A 19,773-nucleotide genomic window follows, 5' to 3' on the forward strand; every position below is an offset into this window, starting at 1 on the left:
GATACACAAATATATATATACACATATACGATATGTATATTGATGTGCATGTTGGTCATAAAAATATGACATAGTCGAAAAGTTGAACGATAAATGTCCACTACCCTCAAATAATCAAGATAAAGTCCCAATGGTCATTGTCAAATGACATTTCGTGCGTGTAGCCTAGGCATACAACATTGATTTGCTTTTATCTGCATTGTCCTTTAATGACTTCACTCAACTCATTCACCAGCCAAATGCAGTGTAAACTCCATTTGGTCACTACACCACCGCACCCCACTCCTGCCTGCCACGCCGGCTGGGCAAATCTGAATGAGACGCAACGTTTGTCTCTGCATACGCAATTAGTCACGACGACCTGTGATACGGTCAGTTGTGATTTGTAGGTGCAACAGGACACTACCGCTCGCATTCACTCCGAGTGTTACGCTTGACGCGCTCAGCTTGTAACGAGGTTAACAAAACGTCGTACATACGTACGGACAGACGTCGCTGTAGTGACCGATTTCGATTGAGTTTAAGCGGAAATTTTGGCAATTATTCTTGACTACTATGTGCTTTCTTTGAAACCGACGTACCCGCTTACGCTTACGTCCATGTGAATTATGCGAGTGTGGGGATTTCTAAAACGAAAATGCCGAAAAAGAATGTAAAAGACTGGGCAATAAAGGTGGTCGAAACGTTGACCATCTTTCGGCGTAGTTTAATTTTTCAAACGAAAGAGTTTTTTCAAAATTCCACCTTACATGGTGTACGATACATAGCCGAGTCCGGACGTCCGGTGGGTGAAAAGTAGGTGAAAGTCAATCAAATTTGTGATAAGATTAATAGCGTGTAGGTGAACTAAAAGGAAGACATAAATCGTTTCTCTTGTAGATTTATGTGGTTTTGCTTTACAACAATCGGCGCTGTGACGGCATTGGTGATAATTATGAGTTTGTGGGAGAAATTTCAAACCAATCCAACCATCACAGGTGAGTATTTTTATTTTATCGGAAAATTTTACTATCGAGTTTACTATCAAAGTTTTGTTCACCGAACGTTTGCTTGGAATAAAAGAGAGAAAGTTTAACGGTTGATACGAGGGCTGCTATATATATTTCTGGCCTAATAAAGAAAATAGGCATATTTATCAACGAAAATGTTTTTTTTTTTCGTTGGATTTGGCTCGTCTTGGAAGACCCACACGGTCGATTGCTGTTTTGTTTCGGGCTCATACGCATAGATCCATGATTCGTCACCTGTGACGATCTTATAAACGTCTTTTGAAGCACCGCGATCGTATTTTTTCAGCATTTCTTTACACCAATCCACACGAGTCTTTTTTTGAGCGATTGTCAAATTGTGCGGGATCCAACGAGAACAAACCTTTTTCACGGCCAGGTGTTCATGCAATATCGAATGTATGCTGGTGGGAGAAATGCATAGGCATGCCTCTATCTGAAGGTATGTTACATGATGGTCTTGCATTATCAGTTCACGTACGGCATCGATGTTTTCTGGCACAACGGCTGTTTTTGGACGACCTTCACGGAATTCGTCTTTGAGCGAGCGTCGGCCACGATTGAATTCGTTGTACCAGTTTTTCACAGTGCTATAGGATGGTGCTTCATAGCCATACAAAGATTTTAGTTCATCGATGCACTCTTGTCGTGATAATCCACGTCGAAAGTTGTGAAAAATGATCGCACGAAAATGTTCACGAGTTAATTCCGAGATGAATTTTTTAATTCCAAGATGAATTTTTTAATTCCCTGTAAATAAAACAATTCACGATTAAATGACAAAACGTTCTGAGTGATGTTATGCTAAAAAATGTCAAACTTTCCAATGGAAATGTCAGATTGCACCTGGCAACACTTAGTGTTGCCTAGTCCAGAAATATATATAGCAGCCATCATAACTTGAGTAAAAATTGAAATATCGCGATGAAACTTGGTGCTTGTGCACTATAAAAATGTTTGTATTGCAGTTGAGCCAAAACGGACCATCACCGGATGGCAGAAAACCTATAAAATGCTATTAGGAACTTCGGTTTAAGATAAAAACCTGATTGAATGCCAGGGATCGCAGTAGTAAAGGTCAAATGTGAGCTTAAAATTTTGAAAAATTAGTCATGTTCTATCACCATAGGATATCACACGGTCTTGGTGACCAATCGACCGATCCAAAATTATTTGTTTACCGAAGTGTTCTCTCAATAAATTCATTGCTTCATGCGATGTGTCGGAATTGGCTCCGACGATTGGAACTTAAGTGTGCTCTGTCCAAAACACAAAAAGTTAAACTCTACAATCTGCTTCAATTACTGTGGAACAAGCCTCTTTAATATCGCTTATAAGGTGTTATTGAGCGTAGTGTATGAAACTGAACTGAAGCCCACCGTTAACAAACTGTTTGGACCTTATCAGTGTGGCCTAAGGCCTGGAAAATCTACTATCAACCAAATTTGTACCATGCGCAAAATATTGAAAAAGACCCGTGAAAGGAAGATCGACATACACGACCTCCTCGTAGATTTTAAAGCCGTCTTCGACAACACGAAAAGGAACTATTTCTGCTATGTCTGAACTTGGTATCCCTCGAAGCTAATATGACTGTGTAAGCTGAAGTTGGGCAACACCAAAAGCTCTGTTAGAATCGGGAAGGACCTCTCCGACCCTTTCGATACAAAGCGAGGTTTCAGACAAGGAAACTACCTATCTTGTGAATTCTTAAAGCTATTACTGGAGAGAATACGCCAATGCAATTGATATAATTTGCCTTAACAACTGCACCTTTAGTTCTGCATTTTTCAGACTGGACTGGACTGGTTGTGAACGAGGACAAAATGAAATATCTCCTGTCATCAAACAAACAGTCATCGTAGTCTCGACTTGGCTCACACGTCAATATAGACAGACTAACTTTGAAGTCGTAGATAATTTCGTCTATCTTGGAACCAGTATCAACGCCAACAACAATATTAGCCTTGAAATTAAACGCAACGGTGCTACTTTGAACTGAGTAGGCAATTGAAAAGTAAAATCCTCTCTCGATGAACAAAGACCAAACTCTATTAGTGCCTCATAACTCCCGTCTGGAGAGATCAAGTAGACCTGACTACACTTTATATCTCGAATCGGTGCAAAATAGCAAAAAGAAGAAACGACTGGCGCGTTGTGGTTAACTCGGCTATAACGGCGTAAGCGATGTCAGTAAAGAAGAAGAAAACCTGGAAATGGATGCCTAGATTTGTTGATCATCCTAATTTTGTAATTCTAGAGCCGTCTCTTACAAAACTGTTGAGCGAGCAATCTCTTAGTAAATCGTTTTCAACTTTATCCAAATCTTTTGGAAGTCAGTATTTTCAATATTTATGTTGCGTAAACCTGAACCCTATTGGAAAAACCCCCTACCCAAGAAGGGATGAAGGTTCCACAAGATCGAGCCTTGGATTTCATTGAAGCTATTGTGTCATACTGCGAAATTGGATGATTAATATTTTCTAGCTCTTAAATAGAATAAATCAAGCCGTTTTGACTAATTATCGATGACAATTCTCAACTGTCATAATATTGATATCTACCCAACATTTATGCCTTTTTTTAACATCCAATATTTATACCATTATCGGGTATTATAATTATTTATTGTGGCAAACTTTTATATCTTCACAGGTTTGGACACTGATTTCCACAATCAAAATGTTGTCTTTCCCAGCACAATTGTCTGTCCGGAAATACCGTTCGACCATGACAAGGCATACGATTGGGCATACAGAACACTATCGTAAGTAAAAACCGACTTTGGAACTCGCGCAAAAAGTTAGCGTGATCAAAATGAATCTCATTAACAGAAATTATGACCATCCCACGGCAACTATGATCGCACCATTTCTTGAGCTTTTAACATCGTTGAACTTCGACAATGTCAACGAAGCTTATGCGCTCTCGACATCCGTCTCGGCAAATATTTTGAAGGAAATTAACTTACGAGAAGCTGCATTTAAAGTAAGATTTAAGAAATACAAGGCTTCTGGATATACAGATTTTGATTTCGTTCTTGTTCAGGTACACATCAGTTGCGAAGACACCTTAACGGAATGCAAGTACCGCGATGAGCCCATAACGTGTTGTACACACTTCGATCGAGTTTACACAGAGCATGGTATTTGCTTCGCTTTCAACAGTCGCTTCAAATCAGATGCAAAAGAAGAGTAAGTTTTAGCCAAGTGTGACAGACATATGTATAATATACGTTATTTACAATCATACTGAGTAGTTCGATCAAATTACTTTCAAAATTAATACAGTTATGATAGTTACATATGTGTGACCTAGATTCCGTTTCAGGGCGAAAACTAAAGTGATCAGTCTTAGATTCTATCAATCTTGTGTTTCAATTCGATGGAGAATATATATTTTTTATTAAAATTATAAAAATACCGTTCTTTGCTATTATTAAGACACACTTTTGGATTTGTTTTATTAAATATTTGTTTTCATTGATCTTCAAAATCTTAGTGTGAATGGAGCGGCGCCACATGATCTTTATGAGACGGATAAGAAATGGGCTTTGTATTTCGTACCGAATGGTACAGCAAAGGTAAGTAAAGGGTGATTTTTTAAGAGCTTGATAACTTTTTTTAAAAAAAAAACGCATAAAATTTGCAAAATCTCATCGGTTCTTTATTTGAAACGTTAGATTGGTTCATGACATTTACTTTTTGAAGATAATTTGATTTAAATGTTGACCGCGGCTGCGTCTTAGATGGTCCATTCAGAAAGTCCAATTTTGGGCAACTTTTTCGAGCATTTCGGCCGGAATAGTCCGAATTTCTTCGGAAATGTTGTCTTCCAAAGCTGGAATAGTTGCTGGCTTATTTCTGTAGACTTTAGACTTGACGTAGCCCCACAAAAAATAGTCTAAAGGCGTTAAATCGCATGATCTTGGTGGCCAACTTACGGGTCCATTTCTTGAGATGAATTGTTGTCCGAAGTTTTCCCTCAAAATGGCCATAGAATCGCGAGCTGTGTGGCATGTAGCGCCATCTTGTTGAAACCACATGTCAACCAAGTTCAGTTCTTCCATTTTTGGCAACAAAAAGTTTGTTAGCATCGAACGATAGCAATCGCCATTCACCGTAACGTTGCGTCCAACAGCATCTTTGAAAAAATACGGTCCAATGATTCCACCAGCGTACAAACCACACCAAACAGTGCATTTTTCGGGATGCATGGGCAGTTCTTGAACGGCTTCTGGTTGCTCTTCACCCCAAATGCGGCAATTTTGCTTATTTACGTAGCCATTCAACCAGAAATGAGCCTCATCGCTGAACAAAATTTGTCCGAAAAAAAAAAAAAAACCGAACACTGATTTTGGTAATAAAATTCAATGATTTGCAAGCGTTGCTCGTTAGTAAGTCTATTCATGATGAAATGTCAAAGCATACTGAGCATCTTTCTCTTTGACACCATGTCTGAAATCCCACGTGATCTGTCAAATACTAATGCATGAAAATCCTAACCTCAAAAAAATCACCCGTTAGAAATACGAGTTTTTAGGGATTTAAATGAAAGTATAGGAACGAACCGACCAGACTTCGGACACAACTAACTTGAGACATGCACTGACCGCTATGGAGTTAAACCACCACCCTCTACAGACGACAAGCTCGAGTTGCCGAATCGGGAGTGATCCTTGCGCAGCTTCGTTCTGGATACTGTAGCAGGTTAAACTTCTACTTATCCAGAATAGACCCCGACATATCAAATACATGTCCAGCATGCAACGAGTCCCTGCATGGCTCTAACCACCTCTGTACATATCCAACTCAGATATCTGACACCCCTCTACATATGGTCCGACCCCGTCGAAACAGCACGTTTCCTGGTAATAGCAGTTATTTGTATTGGTCATCGCTAACCCTCTAAAAACTCGACCAATATAAAAAACATACTTCAGATTCGTAACAGATATCAACATCCTTATCTTTAAGAACGAAAAGAAGATACATTTGTCCAACCAGATTTCTAACACCACTGCTAGGATATTTTTTCTGAAACCGTTTTTGCAGTTACCGGCTTGTAACTGAACCGTCTCTCAAGAACCCCAATAGCTAGTTCTTACAGTATATCGACGACATTCAACATTTAACCGCTCAAACCCCGGACGTGATGAACTCACTCCATACAGACACGCCATTTACAGTCACCTTCTTTGCCTTCCTCGCGGTAAATGGTGGGCTGGGAGTCAAACCAACCCACAGCGGATGCTGAATTGGACTAAACTCATTCTTATTCAGAATTGGTATGCCGACGGCTCGAAAACGTCGGAGAAAATTGATGCAGGAGTCACAGAGAAGTTTTCCGAGCATATTCCAAGCAGAGGTCTTTGCTTTAAGTCGGTGCATATAGATAAACCTCCAATGCAACGAACATACTCAGCGACAGTCAATTGAACCTTAAAGTGATCTCTGTGTACGAGATCAAATCGCTATTGTTGCAGGAGTGTATAGAGTGGCTGAACAGTCTATCAGCTCGTAACCAAGTGCGCCTTGTTTGGGTCTCGGTCACAAAGCTATAGCCGGGAATGCACCGGCTGATGAGTTCGCCCGCTCCGCAGTATCTACCGATATGGTTGGACCCAAACCTTTCATTGCGGTGGGTCCCCATACCATAAAAGAGCCGCAAGGATGAAGGAGTGGGCAGGGAGGGGTATTGGCAACAACTCCAAAGCGTGAGCCATGCCAGGTTGCTACTGGGTGGTTACAACATTAAAATGTTTAAATATGTAATCAACCTCCTAGGGATAAACTTCGGCTATTTGTCGCTTTCTGCACTTGTCATTGTAAGCTCAAGGAGCCTAGCGTCTTCTGCAAATTGCCGGTTTTGCGACTGCACAGCAGTCTGTAGGCGCAAGATAAAATCCCTTGGATGCAAGTTTTCAAATAGGCATCACATCGCCTCAATAGCAAGTGGCAATATATTGGAATTTGTCAATATTCTGGGCCTAAATGAGTCGTTGTGACTTAGCAGAGGACACAATATACTTTAGATCGCAGTGCAATCCTCATTTCTTTATCTAATCTACTTCACTTATGGTCTATCAAGGTTTTCATTTTTTCAAACGAGGAATATTTTGGCAGCGATTTCAATGCACAAATAGAGTGGGAGGATAATCAGAAGGTCGAAGCACGGATCTCCAAAAAGAACACCTATACCACAGATGACGCACGACAACTAACAATTGGGTAAGCATACCCCCTGCTTTCTAAATATTTCAAATTTATTGCTATGAGAAAATAAAAATTTTAAACACAGTCAACGGAAATGCATCTTCTACGACGAGGTCAAATTGCAATACTTTCCCGAGGGTTACACATTCTCCTCCTGCATGAAGGAGTGTCGCATGAAGCGCGCCATCAAATTCTGCAAATGCAATCCACCATTTTATAAACCGATACGTAAGTGTTCCAGCAGACTTAATGAGGCTGCAATTGAATTTCAATTGGGAATTATTTTGCAGCGAGTGTGCCCACATGTGGCGTGTCTGATCTGTTGTGCTTGGAGAAGAATAAGGCGAACATTACGAACATACGGAATTGCATGCAATGTGAATTGAGTTGCTCGAAGACGGTCTTTAATATTGAGAAACTGATTAAAAAGTACATAGACAAGCAAAAAAAAATTTAAGATAATAATTTTAATTATAAGACCTTATCTATTTCGTTTTTCAGCACCGAAAAGACCGATGATACTGGCGTTTTAGTGGAATTTCTTACGTGGCCTATTATACGTTATAAACGAGAGGTACTTTTCGGTTGGGTGGATCTATTGGTATCCTTCGGCGGTATTGCAAGTTTATTTCTGGGTTTCTCGCTGCTATCTGGTGTGGAGATTATTTATTATTTCACATTAAGAGCCTGTTGCATGGTGTACAAAAATAGGGTAAGTCGCAAGCGAGCCTCGAGAAGTACTGCAATAATCAAGTTTACAACTTTAAATAACACAATATGCCATAATTATATTGAATTTCGTTTAATTTTTTTTTTTTTAATTGCAGCAAGAATTATATGAAATCGAAGAGGAAATCAAAAGAAGACCGCCACCAGCAATCAATCTTTCACTGCGCATAATGTCCTATGTTTCAAAGCCTACACCACCCGGAGTAGATCATAACTTGCTCCGGAACAATTTGAATAGCAAACAACATAACGAAAAATCCATTACACTGAGTAAACGAAACAATTTTAATATGAATGTGCCAGAAAAAATCAAGGAGCTCAACCGACGTCGCAAAGCCGATAAGGTAGTATACATACATACATATGTACATATGTTTAAATTACTTAACGAAATATATTTTAAATATCCAATAGGACTATACCGGATATTCAAAAGGACTATACAAATCTACGAAGATAATACCGCAATACAACTATTCGAACGGCGACTGGAAATATGGACAATATCTACCCTAAACACGCAAACATAAATGATTTAAAAGAAAAGCATGCAGTTGATATCACGATATCAGAAAACGTATAAAAAAATAATATTTAAATAATAATGTTTTAAATACTCACACAAATTCAAATTGCACAAAATATTAGCAAAGTTTTAAAGTTTCTTCATTGCAAAGGTCAACAAGTATATTTGGACAGTATAATTTATATAAACAGTCTGCCTTCAACATTAGCTTAACGTTTTTCCAAAAATTACACTAATAAAGTTTTATCACAGCACAGAAGAGTTTATTTCAATAATTTTCACAACTTGCTGAAATTCATACGAGAATCTAAATTCATTTGCCGCTATTTGCGTCTTCTCTTATAAACTGTAGCGTGCGACATCTGCTGGTAGCTCCAATTCAGCTGTCTTCGATTCCAATGCATAGATGTCGCAAGAAGCGCTCCCCAAAGAAGAGACGCAAAAAGTAAAAACAACACAAATTAAAAAGTCGGTTGATGGAATGTGAACGAAACGGTAAAGCAAAAATTAGAGAAGCTGAAAAGTTCAAGAACTTGCTCTACTTGGATAAAAGTGAACGTTTAAATATATTTTTAGTGCGTTTAAAAGTGAAATATGCAGAAATTACAATACAATTAATAAAGCTGAACAAAAAACAATTGAACAATATTGTTCGGTTAGCAAAGGGAGGTGGCCACTAGAGTATGTTGCGCTTCGGCCTGCTGGCACTTATTTTTTTACCTGGCAAATTGTGAAACTTGGCAGTTCGCAAAGGCGTTGCGATTATTGTTAATTAAAAAGTACATAAACCGAAAGCAGGTTAATTTCAATAAGATTCAGTGAAGTATTGTAACTTGTATTGTGCAATTCCGCATAAAACAAAACGTGCGGTGTTCAGACAAGTGAAACAAAGTAAATATAAATATTAAGTAAAGAGGAATAAGAGGTGCAAGCGGAGCGGAGATGCCCTTTTATGGACTCTATATACCCGGAAAGGAAGGTAAAAAAATTTTTGGCATTTTTAATCGAAAATATGTATATGTACAATTGTGTTGGTGATTCGAATATAAAAAAATTAAAGTATTTGGGAACGTCAATTCAAGCAACCAACTTTTACAATATTGTGTTGGTTTCCATGCTAACGTCGAAGTATCCATATTTTTTAAAAGTATTGGCTAGCTCATTGAACTTTGATAATATCTATTCGCAAATAATTTGTACAATATTTTCTTTGTTTGTTGCAAAAGGTACCTGCACAGCTAACCGGCTTTCACATATGTATAGTTGCAGGTTTTTGAGAAGGCATACGTCTTTGTACATGTCTATAGCTATATTTATGTATGTCAAAGTATCGCCGAGCATGTATGCACCGAATTTTGTTTATATTTTCTCATGCATAATATAATTATTATTATGTTAATAATTTATTTCACCTAATTAGCCTTATTTATATGCTCAATTGTGAGTAGATTAATCAAATAAATATAATATTTATTAAGTCTCAATTAATGATTTTATATGTATACCAATAGTTAATAATAAAGTAAAAAGAGATAAATCAAACATAACATTCTTCAAAATGTATCTATATTTTGTATGATCGAAAACAGCTGCAATAAATGTCGTGTTTTTATCTAGTAAATAACATGTGTATAAATATATGTATGTATGTAAGTAAATATTTTAATATATATGCACATATGTATATAGATACACTCTTCCTACGACTGTAAATAAAATTGCATTATCTGTTTTTATTTATAACAAGTATTCACCTACGCATATTAACACCCTGGTGTTAATATTTTTGCTATCAGTAATGCTTTTCAATTATCTATACATTGGTATATAAAATAAGATGAGTTAATTTGCAATTTACATTTGTAATTTTGCCTGTGTTACACATAGTAATCATTATTCTAAAGCTATTTTCTAATTGCTATTCATTTGAGTAAGCTTTGTGTTGTATTTGTTGTCTAAAACGGGTGTGCTCAATAACATCGACATCACGATGACGTGATGATTCGCGTTTTGATGACGAAGAGGCGTGTCATTTCAATTAAAATTAAGTACAAATAAGTCATAAAAGTTTATAGAAACTGGTTTACAGTTGTAAGCACATCTATTTACATATAATGTTAAGGCTATTGTTTGCATTTGTAGAAATATTTTGTTTATTTCTCATTTGTACAAATGTAAAAATCTAATTTGATTGCCGTTTTTCTCATAGAACAGGCAATAACAATAAAGTAATATATATGTATATATGTACAGCTCATTTTAGTTAATACTAAAAAAAATCCGAAGGTCTAATAAACCTACATAAATAAGTTTAAAAATACTCATAGTGCTTGTAGCGCGTTTGTACGTCATCTTCTACAATATTGTAGCATAATTATTAACAAATTGTCGAAAAATACTCTTTGTGTTTAGTACGCATGTTCCTAAAATCAAAAACAACAATTACACCTTTCCAAAAGCCTCCTCTCACACATTGAAGTATTGAGTATTAATTGACGCGGCTTTAGCCTCTGCCAGCAACCATATGTTTGTTTCCAATGTTTTTGTTTTGATTTGGATTTTTATTTATCATATCGCATTATTGTTTTGCACCTGTTTTCTTTGTTTGATTTCGTTACCACTATTCACTCGCACTTTTTAATTATTGCATTTACGACACACTCTGCTTGCTATATTAAGCGTGCTCGCGTCCGCAGCGAATTTTTGAAAATTTGCCAACAATTTGTGATGTGGTAAGAAAACACGCGATTTCGGCGTTGTATACCATTAAAAAGAAAAAGGAAACGATTAACGGTTGTCTGACATGATCCCAACACAATTTACAGTTTTAATTGTTGTCATGCAAATATAATGACCCAATAACCATGTGCATCAATCTTTATCTCTTTATAGCTGATATTCCACATGTGTATTGTAACAAGAGCGAAGCGCTGGATGTGCTGAAACTGCACAAGGAGGCACGTTTACGTGAATTCAATAATGAAAATGATGCCAACAAATTCGCCAACACTGGACATGAAGTGGTGGCGCCACCGCGTCACGCCGATGGTAAATGTATGTATATACATATTGCGGAAACAAAACATATAATGAATTATTTTTATATTTATTATCTCAATAATTTTCTTATCATAACAGCATCCATTGCAATGGAAAAGGCGGCATTTCGTGGACCAACCAAACAGGAACTCATAGAATTTCGTAAAATAATCGAGTCCGGCGATTATGAACGTGTCAAAACCATGATTTGGGATAATCCGCGTTATTTGGTGAGCGCTGGTGATACACCCACCACACTAAAGGAGGGCTATCGTTATAATGCGATGCACATTTGTGCAATATCCGGCAAACCACGCATTGCTGAGTTGATTTTGAAAACCGTAAGCGATACGAAATTTGTGGACTTGCTTACGGGAAAGAAAAATGACGAAAAAATGTGCAAGGAATTGTGTGTGAATTTATTGGATTACTATTTGAATATACCCGAAAAGGGCCGCAGTGAGACACCACTACATTTCGCAGCGAAGACCGGTGCATTTGAAATGGTGGAGCTGTTGACTACTTTCCCGGAGTGCAAAATGACACCCAATTCGGAGGGCTTATACCCCAAAGATGTATGTACTACAAATATTGCGTATGATATAGAAAAATAATGTATTTTTGCTGCAGATCATATGTTCACGGGTGCCAAATGCGACGCCAGAATTAAGAAAGAAGATTGAAGTATTGCTCGAGGAACGTTTTTACGTGCCCGTTTTACGCTCCGTGGACAATGCAGTACCGCCGAAAATTGGACAACCGTTTTCAGCCAGCAATCCACCGGTAAAAGCAGACATTGTTTTTTTAATATTATTTTATTTTTAATTTTTTTTTAATTTTTTATTTTTATTTTTTTTTTTTATATTTAATTTTTGTTTTTATTTTTTTTTTATTTATTATTTTTTTTTATTTATTATTTTTAATTTTTTTTTTTTTAATTTTTTTTTTAATTTGTTTTTAAATTTTTTTTTTGCAAAATTGTTTAAATTATTAATATTTTACGCGTTTTTAAATTCTTGCTTTTGTTTTTCAATTTCTAACCAGAATCTCAACTGTGATCCACTGAGCCCTGAGGTTAAAATAGAAGCTTTAGCCGGTCCAATGAATAAGGACCAGGCCAACGTAAGTTTTGTAGTATTTTATTGTCGTCATAACAAAGATTTATGCTTCTTGTTCTTTAGCAATTCTGCCGTCGTTGGAAAACGCCACCACGCCTGGGTAGCAATGCTGGTTTGTCGCCGGTTACTTATAATTTGTTTATTTCGCCCGTTAAAACGCGCTGCGTTAATGGTACCCCTTCGAAGACATCACTCGCTAACATCAGTAACGGCAGTCCTACGCTCAGCACACCACTCGCAAAAGCCAATCGCCGCGCCTTGTTCAATTCCACACCACGTCGTGCCAGTTGTGATGTTGTAAACGAAAATGGCGTCGCCAATGACACATCTTCGATAGCTGATAAACAGAATGGCAATCATAAGAATCATGAGGAAAGTGTCGACGCAAAAAATACTACCTCGAATTCGACAGCAACAACAACAATAGAACAAGAAAAGAACAATAACAGCCGTGAACAATTAACCTCGCAAAGCACGGACATAAATATTTTAAAGAATTTAACATCGCAAAATACACCAGTGTTACAAATGAAACGCGAACTATTCTTCACCTATCGCGATCCTAATCCTAGTACACCAGTCGAGCGCAAAGCGCCCGAAATTAACCAACCCGCTAATACCTCTATGCTCGACGAGCTGGATATTAGCGCCATTGGCGAAAATAATGAAAACCAGCCGTTGGACCAGCCGCAGCAGCAGCAGCAAGCAATCAAACTAAAAGGCAGCATGCTGAAGACGGCGCTGTGCCGCAAGATGCCGCTTATGAAGGATAATTTCAACACTTATCGTGATAATAGCACGGCTTCCACACCAGACTCGGACTGTTGTAATGATTCGATGCGCAGCTTGTTGTTGAACGAGCCCGAACATTATGACAGTCCGGGTTTCAAAGAGCGCCACATCAAAATCACCGATACCGAAAAGGGTTTGGAATTAATTGGACGCGAATTGGCCAAGGAACAGAATGTCGAATGGCGTGAGTATTGGGACTTCTTGAATTCATTCATCAACATCGCTTCCGAGGATGGCTTGAACAAACTCGAAAACTACTTCGGCCAAAGACTCAAAGACGAGGAGATGACAAAGAAAACAGCGCAAGCAATGGCGAAATCGGCTGTAATTTTAGACAGCGTTTGCAATGCTCTCGATAAGTTGCATTTTCCGGAAAATGGCAGTTTACATGATTTGCGTAATGGTTTCAATAATGATCGAACGCGCTACGCCAACATGACTGGCAGCGGTGAGGTCGCCACAACGGCACCACAGTCCACAACGCCCTACACCTGTGTTGAGAAATCCGTGCAAGTATTCGCCAAACGCATGACAAAGACCATTATACACAATATGGATAACATGGTGTCCATCAATGACACACTTCTGTCTGAATTGAAAAGACTGAAATCGTTAATATGTAGTTTTAAGGAGGATACACGATTCCTAAATGTCAATTTCTCCAAAGTACATTCGAGAATTGGCAATTTAATTTCCATCTACTTGGCGAACTCGCAAGAGGTCACGCCTGCAATGAAAGTAAAAGTGAGTAGAAAGTCTTGGAATAATAAATTACAGCAATAATCAATAATAAATATCTCTTTCGACAGCTTCAGGGTATTATCAAACACATGCTTGCGCCCGGCGAGCGGCGTGAACACATCGAATGTGTTTGTTTGCGAATACTTAACATGTTGGAGTCTCCAAGTAAGTGTCTTTTCCCAAGTGTAAAACAAATATTTGCACTAAAACAAATTATGAAATTAATAAATGCTTACTTTCAGCTGCTCAAATACTGCCCGAACAACTTAAAACCGAAGAGATGTGTTCGCACGAATGGGAGAAGGAGCGTGAATGCGAGTGCCAATGGGAGACGAATCTCAGTCGCAAAACAAGTCGACGTAATCGTATGGAGGCGCGTTATCGCAGTCACCAACAAGCTAGACAACATCATCAACAACAACAAGATACACAGAAATCGCAACAAACTAATGCAGATAATGGCATTGAATGGCGTGATCCTTTGCCATGCACTGACGCAGAGACCGTCTCACTTAACGCCAATAATGCCAAAGAACAGTGGCGTGATCCCGTCGATTACAATGAAGGCGGCGAGCGGTGGCGCGATGTTAATATACGCGATGAATCGCCAGACAACGATGTTTTTTGGGTAATTATAAGGATATATATGTATTGCGGTATATTAACTTAGCATTTTGGTTTTAAGTGTAAGAAACCTAACCTAAAATTTTTGTAAATTTATTTTTCTATAAATTCTTGTATTGATAACCTAACCCTGTTATTAGTTTATTAATGCGCATTTGTATTATTTTTCAGTCCGACTTTGGTGACACTGATTCCGACAATGAAGAGGAAGTGTGGGCCACGCCACCCGAAAGTCCATCTCACTGGAGTCTATTGGATGAGCCTGTGGTGGAGGCATTCAATATGTTTATTTATGGGTAAGTAATAAATTAGACAATAAAAAATTTTACTAACGTTTTACAATTTTTTTTTTTTGTTATAGAAATGAGCCAACGAAACGAGATGTTGATGTACTGAATGCCATCATGCATATCGATATTGATACCACAAAATATGCCAATATTCACTCGTGGAAAACGGCTATGTTACGCTTCCCAAAAGAGGAAATGGATGCGTAAGTGATATTTGCATAAAAAAATATATATTTTAACGTTTTAAAATAATATATATTGACGTTAATAAAGCAGGAAATGAGCGCAGTTGTATGTATGTGTGAAAGAAGTTTGTTAGTCCCAGTTATGTAAAAAAAAACATGCAAGATGAGAATTGGTTAAATGTTTGAAATTTTGGTTTCTTGTGTTGTCGTCTTTGTGCTGTGGTATGTATTTGTGTGTGTTCTATGTACTATATAACTATACAAACTATTTACATACATATATAACAATAACTAGTTCTCTATGCACTTTACAGTTTTCCATCGCTATCCATTGTAAAGAAGTCGCACTCGTTTACGTCAACGCGTACACCGACCCGCAAGGAATTTCCACTAACGCCGTTCGCACAACGGCAGTCCATATCGAAAAGTGTTACCAGCACACCACTCACAGCCAAGTTGACGGGAAGATCGGCATTTCCAACACAGCCACAACAGCATACAACAACAGCAACAACAATCATCAATCAACAGCGTGCACTGCCAACAACAGCGAAGCGGTTCTTTGCGCGTCAAACGCTCGCCAACCTCCTGGCACCATTCCACGCCAACAACACACACTAACAACTGCTGTTAAAGACGACCTCTGGAGTTTGTTTTCCAATGACACATTCAAAACTCATATTAATTTCGTTTAACACTCGTTCAGTGCGTTCGTTTCGGCTAATCACTCCAATATTTGTACATTTATATCAAAATTTTGGCTGTTTTCAAATTGATTTCATTGCGAATTTACTAGCTGCGGCATCTTCATGCGCATTTTGTAAGCATAGAAATGCATTTCGCGTTGGCTTATTTTATTATTATTAATTTTGTATACGTTTTATTATTTTTATTTTTTATTGGAATGTTCTTTTGCAGTTACTTCAATTAGTTACAAAAACAAAAAAATGTTATGTGTATGAATTCAAAAAAACAAATTTCTAAAAACGAAATGTTCTCCTTAATTACATAATTATCATATAATTACACTTACTATGCTGTATTTGATTCGAACCGTGTTGCCACATGATTTTATAGTATTACACTGTTTAAATATTTAGCTGCCCATTTATACTTGTCTTTGAGAAACTTAATGAACGTTACGCAGTTAAAGGCTGATTTTTTAACTTATATACTATACATACATACATATATATGAATACATTATTATTATACAATTGAATTTAATGCAGTGTCAACTAATGGCTAATCAAATATTGTTGCGTAAACTACTTTGTCCTTTAATTGCAATTCCGTCAATATGTATATGTGTGTGTGCAAGCATCGCATGTTGCGCTTGATAATTATTATTTGAAGCATTAAAATACTTAATAAAATTGTGTTTCTGTATACAAAACTATTTAAATGCATTGAAATTCCGTTTATGCATACAAAGTTATGTCTTTTGTAATAATCGAAAAATATTCTGATAATTCATATAAAATATTTTTTAATAATAAATATGTGCTCAAGCGATGCTGAATAATTAAAATAATGAGTTATTATTTATGTAACGGGAATAAAAAGGAAAAGTAGCTTCGTCATAAGCCTTAAATTTATATTGGTTCCCACGAAAGTCGGGTTTAGGTAACGGACTCGGATTTTTAACCGACCAAGGACTGTCAACTCGGCATAATTCTGTCGCTACAACAATAATATTGGTAACGTATGTTGCAACATGGAGCCTGGGAAACCGTTAAGGTGGTATGCTAGTCTAAAAAATCGATTTTTTTTCTAATTCAAAATTTTACTATTCAAGAATATGTCTGCAGGGGATTTTTCTAAATTCAAAGTATTTTCGAAGATATGTATAGGTATTTTGCAAACCCAGCAACCAAAATAATTCGGCCGGAACTGAAACTTTAAGGGGCACACCTAGTGTAATGGCCTAAAAAAGGTGATTTTTGGGAATTTTTATTTAAAAAAAATACTTTATCAATTATTTTTGAAGAAAAAAATTGAATATTTTTTAAGTTATAGTCGATCTCGAACGGCGCGAAAAAGGTCCTTCACTGCTGCAGTGATTTCGGCCTTCACCGTGGATGAAATCTAAAAAAAATTCTCGTTAAACTAGATAATATTGTCTGTACAATGACCTACGATAAAAAAAATCAAAAATTGACAATATGGCGGCGTTAAAAAAAAAATAGTCGAATTTTACCCAAAATTTTGGTAGTTTTTGGCCTGCCAAAATTCGATTTTTTGATCAGATCAAAAATCGATAGGTCATTGTGCATAAAACTATATATATAACATGTAAAAAAATTCGATAGTGATCGGATCATTTGTTTTTGAGTAATCACTTCAACAAAAACGGAAAATGCTGTTTCGAGAAAAACGCGCTTGAAGATAAAATGATCGTTATCTAACTGCCGAGCGGCTACTCTTTTAAATCGCTGTAACTCAAAAACTGTTTCAGATATCGATTTGAAATTTTAATATGTTATTTTTAAAGGTATAACCTATCGAAATATGAAAAAAAAAATAAAAATCGATTTTTTGAAAATTCCACACTAGGTGTGCCCCTTAAACGTATTTTCTCAAAACTGTCTTTCGAAATAATACCCACGACTTTTCAGATTCTACTGAACCGATTTACCTGAAATTTTTATAATCTCAAAAACAAACTTGTCTATGTCTGGAACTATCCATATCTCCAAATTATAATTAAAAAAATTTAAACAGTCAAAATGGTGTCTTCATAGTCGGTGAGAAAAATTTCTCATAATGGACTGAACCGATCAACTTGAAATTTTAAACGAACTTCTTAGATACATGTAAAGAATCGAAAACATAAGATAATTTCCTTTTCTCAGACTTAAGAGAAACTAAAAACTGTTTCTTCGAACGTACTCGCGTCTTCTCTACCGCTCAACCAACACTTTCCGACTAAATCGACTCTCATCCTGTTCACAAACTGCGCGGAGGAGTACAGACTGGATTACTCGTACCTTCGTTGATGACGCGAAAATTCCGGTAGTCAACAACCATGAAATACTGGGTGTTACATTTGAAAGTCTGTTTTTCACCGCTGTAGCTGTTGTGAGACACTTACATACGACGGGATTTACGACCAAAATAAAAAAACGAAACAAATTCACAAATCACAAATTTTCGGCGAAATTACCCGTACAAAGGTTTGCTGGAAGCGGAACCGCCTCTAAAGAAGCGAAATCTGCCGTGAGACCATATTATATAAATGGAAGATTTACAATATACAATTAGTACTGTAAATAAAGTCATAAAAGCCCCAAAGCTATCTGACTACTTCTATTATACGTCATACACAGTCTAGACAGTTAATACCTATTTTTGGAGAAGAATTTCGTACAAGTTGATGCGTGAAACCCTACGCTTATTCATAAAACTTCACTGCCACTTCACCTAACACCTCAAACCCGTTCATCTAACATCTAATGAACTGTGGTTTAGTTCGCACCATGTCCCTTCTGTTTGATAATGCCGATAAATTGTACGGCACGAGGTATTCATTGAATCGCAGCTTCGAAATTGTTAAAAATGTTGTAGAAGAGTCTACATTATGACGAACACAAGTGGCCCAAATCATTCAATAAAGTTCCTGAAGCCATCAAAATCTGGCCTCTTTCAAGTCTTCCATGCTCCTCTGTTAATGTTTGTGTTTACAGTAACTTAAAATATTCTTCTCGGCCAACTTTCGCCGTAGATGAAGCCACAATGTACGAGTATTGCTGAACTTAGTTCGATCTTTGGCGATGAAGCTTCATCAATAATCAATGTTTATTGATAATATGGTGAATTCAATCGAAGTCGTTGATCACTCCAAGACGAATTTAGTGGAAGTCGCCCAAAATTAGCTTTTGTGCCGGAAACTATTGTTGCTGTGCGCAAAATAATATTGCAAAATCGTCATGTGACAAACTATGAGATAGAGACCACTATAGTCTTTAGTGGGTTCAGCATAAATTCAATATTGCATGAACATTTGTTTGTAGAACGTTTTTATAACAGAATTTGTCGATCACTTATAAAACCTGGTGTCGATTGGTATAGAGAAATGTTATGTAAATACCATAGTTGCGAAACACGTCGTGAACGGTGATGAATCGTGGATTTGCTGCGTATAGACCGAAAGTGGTCAGCATTCGACTGTATGGGTGGTTTCCTGATGAACCGAATTCAACAAAAGTTGTTTGCAGGCGAAGCAAATGGTTGTTTTGGAATAAACTGGACATTTCGTAATCATGTCACTAGAACAACTCAGAACAGTGAACACAGTGAGTTTAGGGCGGTACACAACCGTTTTTGGCAATTGTGTCTCAAGAAATCAGGAAAACCAACCACCGTAGACGGAACACTTAACCACGACAATGCAAGCTCTCACACATCGACTGAAATATTTGCATTTTTGCACACTCGAAACATCAGTTTGGTGTACATATAGTCCTGACTTGTCATAATAGATCAAGACCTAAAGAGGCGGTTATGC

The 19,773-nt window shown here is 37.2% G+C and overlaps 2 protein-coding genes across 5 annotated transcripts; both read left to right on the forward strand.

The window, feature by feature from the left end:
* The first annotated feature begins 399 nt into the window (after positions 1-399).
* Positions 400-8,732, forward strand: LOC105222646 (sodium channel protein Nach). Its single transcript, XM_011200040.4, has 12 exons — positions 400-795; positions 880-977; positions 3,663-3,774; positions 3,842-3,995; positions 4,056-4,201; positions 4,509-4,590; positions 7,098-7,237; positions 7,308-7,450; positions 7,513-7,651; positions 7,724-7,934; positions 8,050-8,295; positions 8,366-8,732. The coding sequence occupies exons 1-12, from the start codon at positions 638-640 to the stop codon at positions 8,465-8,467; spliced, it is 1,731 nt and encodes a 576-aa protein (XP_011198342.2). The 5' UTR covers positions 400-637; the 3' UTR covers positions 8,468-8,732.
* A 206-nt stretch (positions 8,733-8,938) lies between these two features.
* On the forward strand, positions 8,939-16,700 carry LOC105222645 (ankyrin repeat and LEM domain-containing protein 2 homolog). 4 transcript variants are annotated; one of them, XR_007422659.1, is made up of 12 exons: positions 8,963-9,456; positions 11,370-11,531; positions 11,616-12,091; positions 12,147-12,299; positions 12,561-12,638; positions 12,698-14,170; positions 14,236-14,332; positions 14,410-14,795; positions 14,963-15,087; positions 15,153-15,284; positions 15,358-15,488; positions 15,581-15,720. XR_007422659.1 is itself a non-coding variant. In XM_011200038.4 (11 exons), the coding sequence occupies exons 1-11, from the start codon at positions 9,420-9,422 to the stop codon at positions 15,885-15,887; spliced, it is 3,426 nt and encodes a 1,141-aa protein (XP_011198340.2). In that variant the 5' UTR covers positions 8,939-9,419; the 3' UTR covers positions 15,888-16,700. The 4 variants fall into 4 exon arrangements, 2 of the variants coding, with proteins under 2 accessions (XP_011198340.2, XP_049311541.1); XR_007422658.1 differs by lacking the exon at positions 15,358-15,488 and adding an exon at positions 16,185-16,700 and having other exon boundaries at positions 8,966-9,456; positions 15,581-16,086; XM_011200038.4 differs by lacking the exon at positions 15,358-15,488 and having other exon boundaries at positions 8,939-9,456; positions 15,581-16,700.
* Positions 16,701-19,773: the final 3,073 nt, after the last annotated feature.

Source organism: Bactrocera dorsalis, chromosome 4, assembly GCF_023373825.1.
Source record: "Bactrocera dorsalis isolate Fly_Bdor chromosome 4, ASM2337382v1, whole genome shotgun sequence".
Classification (NCBI taxonomy): domain Eukaryota; kingdom Metazoa; phylum Arthropoda; class Insecta; order Diptera; family Tephritidae; genus Bactrocera; species Bactrocera dorsalis.

Bases quoted from the DNA above. Each gene is read 5' to 3' on its own strand.
- LOC105222646 (XM_011200040.4), top strand. From the start codon at position 638: ATGCCGAAAAAGAATGTAAAAGACTGGGCAATAAAGGTGGTCGAAACG. The intron at 796-879 runs GTAGGTGAAAGT...TTTCTCTTGTAG, and splicing joins GGACGTCCGGTGGGTGAAAA to ATTTATGTGGTTTTGCTTTA. The intron at 7,652-7,723 runs GTACATAGACAA...TTCGTTTTTCAG, and splicing joins ATTGAGAAACTGATTAAAAA to CACCGAAAAGACCGATGATA.
- LOC105222645 (XM_011200038.4), top strand. From the start codon at position 9,420: ATGCCCTTTTATGGACTCTATATACCCGGAAAGGAAG. The intron at 12,300-12,560 runs GTAAAAGCAGAC...ATTTCTAACCAG, and splicing joins TTTCAGCCAGCAATCCACCG to AATCTCAACTGTGATCCACT. The intron at 12,639-12,697 runs GTAAGTTTTGTA...CTTGTTCTTTAG, and splicing joins TGAATAAGGACCAGGCCAAC to CAATTCTGCCGTCGTTGGAA.